The sequence below is a fragment of the Antrostomus carolinensis genome, unplaced genomic scaffold (assembly GCF_000700745.2).
Source record: "Antrostomus carolinensis isolate BGI_N321 unplaced genomic scaffold, ASM70074v2 scaffold46253, whole genome shotgun sequence".
Taxonomy (NCBI): domain Eukaryota; kingdom Metazoa; phylum Chordata; class Aves; order Caprimulgiformes; family Caprimulgidae; genus Antrostomus; species Antrostomus carolinensis.
In genome coordinates this window covers 17,466-27,306 of record NW_010305420.1, presented here as the reverse complement: position 1 = coordinate 27,306, position 9,841 = coordinate 17,466, and the positions used below count along the sequence as shown (strand labels likewise).

General features: G+C 41.3%; 2 protein-coding genes across 3 annotated transcripts; both read left to right on the top strand.

Annotated features, from left to right (window-relative positions):
* Positions 1–213: 213 nt before the first annotated feature.
* On the top strand, positions 214–2,938 carry LOC104522474 (molybdopterin synthase sulfur carrier subunit-like; the record flags this gene model as incomplete). Its single annotated transcript, XM_029084223.1, has 2 exons — positions 214–375; positions 2,812–2,938. Coding segments are annotated over 2 exons (289 nt in total), but the record flags the coding sequence as incomplete, so codon positions are not given.
* LOC104522473 (molybdopterin synthase catalytic subunit) lies at positions 243–8,073 on the top strand. Of its 2 annotated transcripts, XM_010164779.1 has the most exons (7): positions 243–375; positions 2,812–2,958; positions 3,835–3,957; positions 4,074–4,209; positions 5,078–5,231; positions 6,660–6,783; positions 7,965–8,073. In XM_010164779.1, exons 4-7 carry the CDS (start codon positions 4,089–4,091, stop codon positions 8,031–8,033), a joined length of 468 nt encoding a protein of 155 aa, XP_010163081.1. In that variant the 5' UTR covers positions 243–375; positions 2,812–2,958; positions 3,835–3,957; positions 4,074–4,088; the 3' UTR covers positions 8,034–8,073. The 2 variants fall into 2 exon arrangements, with proteins under 2 accessions (XP_010163081.1, XP_010163080.1); XM_010164778.1 differs by lacking the exon at positions 3,835–3,957 and having other exon boundaries at positions 250–375.
* Positions 8,074–9,841: the final 1,768 nt, after the last annotated feature.

Genomic DNA, 9,841 nt, shown 5'->3' with positions numbered 1-9,841 from the left:
CTGGACGGCGGGTCGGAACACGGATCCGCGCTGACTTACCCGCCTTCCCCCCACCCGCTTCCCTGCTCTGCTCCTGGCAGCCGGGGCAGGAGGAACGCGGCAGAGTTTATCAACATGAAAAAAAGACGGGGAAAGCTTTTCTCACGCTGGTTTGGTTTCGGTTTGTTTTGGTATTTTGGGAGAAGTTAATGTGCGGTAGCGGTTTTATTTCAGGAGGCCCCGCTCCCCTGACCGGCATTTGTTCCCCGAGCAGGTCTCGGTGCTGTATTTCGCCAGGAGCGCCGAGCTGGCGGGGCTGCGCTGCGAGACCCTCTCGGTGCCGCGGCAGATCACCTCTGCGCAGCTCTGGGAGGAGATCGTCAAGGTTCACCCAAGGTATTCGCGAGCGTTGCTGCCGAGGTGCACACGGTTTAACGTGGTCAGGGCTTTTTTGGTGAAAACAAATTCCGTGTTTAGAGTTGAGCTGGAGCATGTATCCGTACTTTGATACCATAAAAGCAGTGACATTACCTTGTTCTGATAACCCACAGCAAGCGTTTTGGCCAGTTGGAAGTGCTGTAGCTTTGTGTACACACAAGGAAAGACTAGATCCAATAAACCAACCCAAAAGTCGAGCCTAGGGGGTACTCGAAGACCCGCATCCCGTTGTCCAGGAGGGCCACAGTGCAGTAACTCTGCTGCAGTTGAAAACTGAGCTGTGTTACTAACCTGTGGAGAAGGTAAGATGTCTCAAGGAGGGATTAAGCACAGCCAGGGCAGTAAATAACAAATTCGTGTTAATGTGCAGGTGTTTTCAATCACTTATCTATAACTGAACTGTTAGCCATTGGTCCTAGCTTATGGCACTCTCTGGAAAGCAGGCAGGTTAGGAAGGGAACTGAAGCCTCGCCACAGGCTTCCAGCTCTTTGGCCCTGACATAGGAAAAAGATTCAGCCACTGTCAACCTCCTCTGCTGTGAAAAAGAAAACCACTGCTGGTTGTGTGTTATAGGGAGTCTGGTCCTGAGAGAGCGGTAGGTGTGTGCTGTAAGGACTCCTGCAGCGCTGCTGCTTTTCAGGGGTGTGGCAGAAACCCTCCCTCAGGTTAAGGCTGAGGGAAAGTACTCAGTTCTCTCAAGAATGTGTATGATAGGCAAAGGTGCAACACCATTTTGGAGGGGGGAGTTGATAAAATTAAGGTATAACACAGGTTGAGGTCTTTAGGATTTAATGCCAAATGCACTGGAATTTCTGTAGCTTTGGACTTAGGTGCCAAAGTCTTCCTTTAGGCACCAGCCTTCTTTATTAGACCTGCTCTCAAAGGCTTTGAAAAAAATTAACAATTTAGCAATGGCAACAGTTTCCAAATGAGAAGCTCTAACGACATGTTAGACCAGGAGCCTTTTCCCCACAGAGAATTGAGACTTAAGTGTGTTTTGTGGGAGTAGACAGTAGGGAATTAATGTATTTTACTTTGTAGCTTATTACTCAGTGTCAGCAGAGTGTGTGCAGCAGCACCTTTGGTGCGTTTGCTATAGTTTGTCAACTTTGTCCTTTTATGAATGATGACTTGGGGCAGTACATTTTGCATGTGCAGTTACTTCACAGTGGCCTTCTTGGAAAATGCTTCTGCTCCTAGCTTTTCTGGAAAAACTCAACATAATTGTAGGGTATTGACCACAGACTTCTATTCACATTGCTCATGGATATTCAAACTGCAGCTTGAGCAGTACTTGACAATGCTCTTCTGTTCCACCCATTTTCCCCAATGAATAAACTTGTGAGTGACATTAATTAGAGCCCATCCTTCTAATGGACACTTCAGTTCCATAGTTGTACTCAGTTACGCAGTGGCTTGCTTTACTTTCATACAATCCCTCCCTTTAGCCTGCTCCCTGAGTCAGTGCTACTGTGTTTTGCTCAGCCTGTGCCTTGCCCACTTTTGTCTATTGGGCTGGCAGGAAATAAGATCATTTTTACTTGTACCCTTTTGGCATGCCTACTCTCCACTGTCTGTGGCAGATTTTGTAGTCTCAAATAATAACAGTTATTGTGACTGCACCTTCTAAAGTAAAATGTTGGCATTCTTTTTCTGGTGTCTTACTAGTGTTGCTCTCAGACTCACTGTGTGATTGCACTTAGTTATGAAAGCAACTCCCTGCCTCATGGTATCCAAGCTGTGGACACTCACAGCAATGTCTCACAGATGTGAAATCAAGAAATACCTAGGAAATCTGACAGAAAATGCACCGTATCTGCCCTCTTAGTTCTGTTGCACCTCATTATCAATAGTGAATTTCAGGCTTGTAAATACAAAAGACCCAAAGCCTCATAAACTCTGAGGTAACACAATGAGAGCAACTTTTTGACCACTGAATTTTCATGAGATCTCACTAACAGCATCCCACAGTGGTTCTTGCTTTGTAAGAAAATTGCTCCTGTCCAGCCAGACTGAATCAGAGGAACATTTGCTTCTAATCCCAGATTGGATGGTTGCTACCTCTTGAGTTACCTACTTCTTTGTTAGAAGCTGCTGAAGTGAGTCTGGTAGACACTGGTTCATTTTGATGTAGGCCTATGACAAATCTAATTCCTGACTTCTCAGAATTATACTGAGTTGTTTCCTCCTTAGCCACCACAAGAAAGTCCAAGAGTAGGAGGGCGTTTGTTGTATTTTTTGAAAGTGTATTGGAAGCAGAGTTGCGTAAGTCTCAGTGGTGTTTACCTGAGCTGCCCTAGACTGTGCACCAGTTTGTTGTTTAATGAAATCTCATGGTTAAATGCAAACACTGTTTTTAAAAACCTATTTGTGCTCCTGCCAATCCCCCTCAGGCTTGCTGTCATCCGGGATCAAGTGGTTTTTGCTGTTCGGCAGGAGTACGTGCTTCTTGGAGATCAGCTCCTGGTGCTGCAGCCCGGAGACGAGGTTGCCATCATTCCGCCAATTAGTGGAGGCTGAATCTGCCCAGATTCTGTTAGGTACATATCACTTCTTGCTTAGTTTCCCGTGGAAGGTCATACTGTGCTAAAATATCTCATGGATTCTGTATAATGTTCCAATAATCTTTTTTTGTTTAGGTCCAGAGATGTGATTGCAGTTCTTTCCCTCCAACCCGGTACTCTTTCAAGAGAGCATAACTTGCACTTCCTACTGGGGAGAACCATTGTGCTGACAAGAAATTGTAAGCTGGTGTACTAATAAATGATTAACACATATGCAGTGAATGGAAGAAAATTGCCAGAGAGGTCAGGCATTGTTTTGAATTTGGGTTTTAGGTCTTACTATTCTTTTGTAGTTGTTTCTGGCTGCCAGTAGATACCCAGCTTGCCTAAATAAGATAATAATGAAAAACCTCCTGCCACTTTTTAACAGAAGAGATGATACAGAAAAAGAATTGAGTGCTGCTTAAAAAAAACCCTTTTTTGTGTGTGTTTGATGCTGTCAAAGGAACAGGTGTGTCCTTAGAATAGCTTAATTTCTTTGCATGCTTTCAAGTGCCAGTCCATGTAGCTTTTTCCATTACTGCTGCTGAAAATAATTATTTTCCTCGTCATTCTCAGCTGAACTGATGACTGGTTTCTGCTCAGAGAAATTAGAAGTGTCTCCTGTGTCACTGAACAGACTGATAGTGTGAGGTCCTGAATGTCCTGGAGAGCATAGTAAACTTTAGGATTAGAACTCTAATCTGTGTTTATCAGAAATCTCCACTGTAAACTATGTTTGATTTCAGTGTAAAGTAGGGAGGAGGGGCTGACAATTTTACTACAGATTTACTAGCACAGTAATCCGTCCTGGTTGATTGTACTGTTAAACTGGGGCCTCAGATGACTTACGGTTTTGTCCTACTGCACTAGACTTCCCTATCAAGAAGGAACATGTATACATTAAAAACCAGGTAATTGCTTGATATTTGTAGTTAATATTCTCTCAGCAAGTCTGCTGATAAGTGAATTTGCCATGGAGGCTGGTCTCTTGGGGTGAGGAAATAGATGGTGCATGTTTTCTGCATAAACTGGGGCATCAGCACTGGATAAAAAACAGTTAGCCAATGTTAGCATCGCCAAAAACAACAACAGAGTCTATTTGGTTTCAGCTTTTCTAGTGAGCTATGGAGGAAAGCAAAGATGTGCCAAAAGATTTTATCAAGCTCAAGTCTGAAAAGCTCTCTGTAGATGAAGTGTCAGAGCTGGTCATTTCACCATACTGTGGGGCAGTGTCTCTGTTCATTGGTGAGTTTAATAGTTCTGAGCAGGATCTCTGGATGTGTTAATAGTCTAATAAATGGAACCTCGATTGTCCACACCCCAAACTCGTGCTTCTCAAATAAATAAATTCCTGGACTGAACCCAGGACATTTAGAAGACACGTTCTGAATTACTTAGAACAAGACCATGCCAGCTCTTAAGCGGTTGCACTGAGACAAAGTGGTGAGAAGCTTCCCTGCTGGTGTGGCTATCCTAGGACAGAACGGAACAGCAGCTCTGCAATACAGGGCTGCTTGGGTGCTGTTCTCCCATCCCTTTGGACACAGCTTGTTCAAGGTGGGAAGTGGGATGTTGTGGCTGTGCAAACCACAGGTCCACACCTGTATGAGAAAGCTCCTGCAACTCAGATCTTGGTTGAAAGTAAAGTACTATTTTACCTATGGGCTGGTGAAGGTCAAGGCTGATAGCTCTGTCCTGTTGCTTAATGTACATGGTACAGTCTTGAAACCCCTTTGTGCTTAAACCTTAGGGCTTCTAAATACTGAACATTTAAACACTGCATGGGCAAATGCAATAATAGCACTGTAGCAGTTAACCACAGAAGATGTCCCAGCCTTGGGCATTACAGACTGCAGACTTGCATAATGTGTAAACTAAATTCTTCCTTGTATATTAAAGATTTCTCTTGTTCAAAGAACCACTTTACGCAGCCATGATTAAGGGAGGTCATTTATATTTGCACAGTGCTGACCTTGGCCATAGCAGGAGATCCTGCATTTTACTCAGTATTTATATATAATATATTCTATATTTATTATATAAAAGTATAAATATTATAAATGTATATGTTTATTTACTCATTGCTTTTGATTGATAAATCATATGTGTTTAGGTACTACAAGAAATAATTTTGAAGGGAAAAAAGTGATTCACTTAGAATATGAAGCCTATACTTCAATGGCAGAGACAGAAATAAAGAAAATCTGCAGAGACGTTAGACAGAAATGGCCATCAGTCAAACATATTGCAGTGCACCATAGACTTGGGTATGTATGACCAGACCCCTTTCTTCTGAAAGTGGAATATTAATCCTTGTCTGCTGCATGGCTGTGCTTACATCGTTGCCGGATGTGCAAGAGTCTTTATAAATTGTAATGCAGCAAAGCTGGCTGCAGGATCAAGCTCTCGCCGCAGAGCTGAATTTCAGAAATTGTCTTTACAAAAATGTAGTGTTTGCTGGAGTCCACATTCAGCCTGCAGGATCCTTGATGCTGGTGTGATGGTTTGAAAGTGGGGAGAAGGGACTGAGATTTCATTCCAGGGAAGGGAAGGCTATTGGTTTGTTTTGTCTCTTTTTAAAGACATGAAGTTGGCAGCACTTTCTTTTTTCTTCTCTTTTCCATTGAGGTGCTGCAGAATGTTCTTATTGTCAGATTTAAGTCAAATTATGCCATAGGGAACCTGAAAACTTAGACTACGGGGAGGGGAGAGGCATGGTAATTGCCAGCTGTGCTTGCTGGAGAACCTCCTGTTGTTCCTTAAGTCTTGGATAAGCATTTTCTGTTGGTTTCAAAACACAGAATACTAGTGTCTGACATACTCTTGAGCCTTCTCTATTCATGAGATTTCTCACTGAACCTAGCAGGATTTGCAGAGTCTCATGCAAATGCTTGTTTCCTTTTCTCAGCAGAAGGAATTTAGGAGGTGATTGCAAAGGGTAATACCAGCTCTGAGGGGTAGTTTCCTTAGATTTCCTCTGTAGTCAAGACAGAGAGGGATTCTCTTGAGGGCAGCTCGAAGCATTTAAGCTTAGATTTTTTCTTATGAACTGTTTGCCAGAGGAGTCTTACTATAGAGGGAGGACTGGGAGGCAGCTTTTGGGAATACTACCCTTATGAGGAGCAAAATAAAACCTTGTGCTGCTTCTGTTAAGTTTGGAAGACAACACACCAAACAGGAAAAACTTTGTAATTTGAAATCACAATTTGTCAAGAATGGTTTCATTGCAAAATCTGCATAGTTTGAGGCACTTAATTTCTTCTTTTACAAATTCTTGTGCAAACTGAGATGATTTCTTAGGTTTTCAGATAAGAACTGGCTGTTCCTAACTTGTTATTTTTCATTATTAAGCTAGCTTCCAATGAATATCCTATGCATTGTTGCAAGTTAGCAATTTTCTCCTCTTAATTCCATAGACTTTATTAAAAAAAAAGAAAGAATAGAAGAAAAAAGCCTATGTCTGGTGGGTTTATTTATTCTAAACCATAGAATTCTCACATCTGGTACTGATTTTGGTTGTGGTTTTCTTTCTTTGAAAAAGTGTATAATCTTTTGGACATGGCTTGACACTTGCTTAGTATGAATGAGTCAGGGGAGCGTGTGGCCAGAATACTGACGTGACATGGCCACAACTCTTGGGTGCTCTTGATGTTAAGCATTAGCTAAAGCTGCTGTTGTTCCTCTTCTCTCCCTAGTGTGGTTCCAATAACTGAAGCAAGTGTAATTATTGCAGTCTCCTCTCCACACAGAGCAGAATCCCTTGAAGCTGTAACGTACTGCATCAATACCTTAAAAGCATCCGTCCCAATATGGAAAAAGGTATGTTTGGGGACCCATTTGATTTTAGGCCTCTGCCAGAGTCTTAAAAAGCTGTGCTAAAGGCTGCTGGTGCTCTTAAGGGAAGCTGCTGAAGCATTATTGGCAGCAGTTGCACTGATGGGATGCCAGTATCTAGCACCAGTGAGTTTCCTCTAATGCAGCCAGGCCCACCTGTGGCAGGTAGGCCCTCCCTTGCCTGTTCCATCCAGCTCTTTTAATGCCATCCAGGGGTCAAAGTGAAGAAGCCTTGAGCTCTCCTCTTTTGAGTGCCGAAACTCAGTTCTGCACAGGCTTGTGGAGGAACTTTGAGTCAGCTTTGCTTTGGGCAGCATTGCAGTTTTGCAAGTAAAAGTGGCATTTCTCGTCTTTCTGTTTTGCCCTTATCCCTGTGGCCCTGAGAAAGTGCAAAGCATTAAGCAGCAGCACACAATGAAGGGATAAACAGAGGTCCCAAAGCTAGTATGTGCACACAACAATCTGTGGAGAGACCAGCCTGGGTCTAGAAAGAGCCTTATTGCATAACTAGTGTTGCATGGATGCAATGAGCATTACCTCTGCCTTCTCTCCCAGACAGAACTTGTCATGTGGTAACTGCCATGTTCTCTGCATGAGTCCACTTTTCTGATACCTCTTTCAGGAGGCTGGAGTTCTGTGGTCTCGGGAAGAATAATTAGGGGCTCAGAACCTTCCTGAATTTGCTGCTTAGGACTGGACTGCTGCTGGGTAGTCCAGTCTGTCCTGAAGATCTAATACTTACTGTATTTTGTGTACTGTCATTTTTATTTTTTTAGTACTGACATTTTGTTTGTACTGAAATACTCCTAAAAATAAAGGTACAGTAGGTTAACATGGCAACATGTAAAAAGGGCAGTTTCAGACATGACTGCTGTGTAATCTATAGCTTTTACATAATTTTTTTTAGATCTCTTTCTTGCATTGACTGCAGTATAGACAGGCCCTTCTAAATTGAATGGGGCTCAGCTGAAGGTTCAGCATCTGCCCACATGTAAGTCAGTATGTTCTGAGAGTGCTGCCCTCTTTTCTGTTTGCCAGCCAAGTGCTGTGTAGTCCTGTTGTGATCAGTAAATAACAGCAGGATGGCTGTGGAGTTGTTTGGCCTGGCTTGTGGCTGTATGTAGCAGACTCCAACAATATTTCCTATTCTTTGTTTATATTTGCAGGAGATTTACGAGGATGAATATTCTTGGAAAGAAAACAAGGAATGCTTTTGGGCAAATTCAGAAAAATAACTGTAGTCTTTTAATAATAAAGTGTTACTGTTCCTAATGAGCATACTGGTTTAGCTTTGAGTCATTTGATTTACAGAGAATCTATATGTTTTTCAGCAGTTGCAATGGATGTTTCAATCTGAATAGTTTAATTAGGACTGAATTAAATGAATGAGTAATAATTAGGGTTTTTAAGCGTTCTCTATTCCCCTTTGAAATCGTATCTTTGTACATTTTAACATGGAGTTAGTTTTTAACACAATCTTCCCTAAAATTCTTGGTTGCAAGGTGTTTAGTCCTCTATGATATATAATGCTTTAATGCCTTTAGATTGGTAATCTGTGTTCACTGTCTGCATGGGAGGTCACAACAGGACAATTGTATTTTTTAAAAAAAGTTAAGTCCTGAGTAGTTTAATTTTATATGAATGTAGAATCAGTTTGCAAGCTGTATGCTATTTTGACATTCTCACAACATGAAAGCTACTTGAAGTAGATTCAACATTTTGATACAGACAGAGAAGAGAATATAAACGATACCTCAGAGTTATTAACTTTCTAGTAGTGGTTACTTTCCAGTAGCTCTGTCTCACAGGAACATTTTTACTGTGCAGCTGATATTACAAGTCCATTGCATTAAAAAAATATGGACAGACCCTGAATCAAAGTTAGATCTAATACTCTACCAGGTATTGCATTGGCAATAACACACAAACCTGTAACTACTTAATAACGTCTACACATGTTTAATTTTGAAGGAGCTTGTCTGTGTAATTTTAGGGTGCTGCAGGAAAAAAAGCCAGGTATTATTACAAATAAACAGCTTTAAGTTTAATTAGTTTTAGTAGGCTGACTTTAGACTTGTTAGGATTCAAAATCATTGAAATAGATTTTTCAAAAGCAAGTGAGTCTATTGAAGTTTTTGCAGTTTATATATCCATTTATATTCACATTTATGATTTTAATATCTTTTTTTTAAATCTCGTTCCTATTTGAAACCTAGTTAAAAAAAACTGGCATAGTATGCCTATGCTTCCACTGGAAGCAATGGGTTGCTCATCGAAGTAGGACAATTTTATTTATATTTGTACTGTGCCATGATAGTGTTTAGATGCTAAGAGTTCAAAGTCCCATTGTGTATGGCATTTTTACTCATGCTGACAGTGAGTTTTATCTAGGCATCATTATCAGTGTAGGCATGCTAGACATAAAGGAAGGGAAATGAAGTAAAGAAAAGTCAAATGATTTGCTCAAGTTTAGATATGATTACATCACACAACACTTAAGCCTCACCTGTATAATGCATTTCATTGAGCCTGCAGTAAAAATCTACGAACCAGCTGCTAGCTGCACAAAATAAATTGAGAAAAATAGGCAATCTTTTTTCCCTTAGTGATCTCAATCAGTTTTAATACTTAGTGATGGTTACTGTATCTGGATTAAGTAAACCCAAATCAAACATACAGCTTAGGCAGAAGCATGGTTAAACTGTGCTTGTTAATTTACTGATGCGCTTTCCGCAATGGAAGTGAGCGAGTCCTTCCTCTGCAAGACAGCAGCTGCTCCTTGTGTGCTTGCACATTCACAGCCTCCAAACCATGTGGACCCTATTATCCAGGCAGAGCTGAGCAAGTTGAAGGTTGAATTTTCCTTTGCTTTGAGTTTGGAGAGAAGCCCTCTGCTATTTAAATGTCATTTTTACCGGGAATTGTGCAGAATCGTGAGTCCAGATCACTTTCTGTGTCAAATAATTCTTTTTTACTTTAGAAAATAAAGAAATACATAAACTTTCCCACTTTTGGTGTTCATTTTTCCATGTTGATGTTTGCT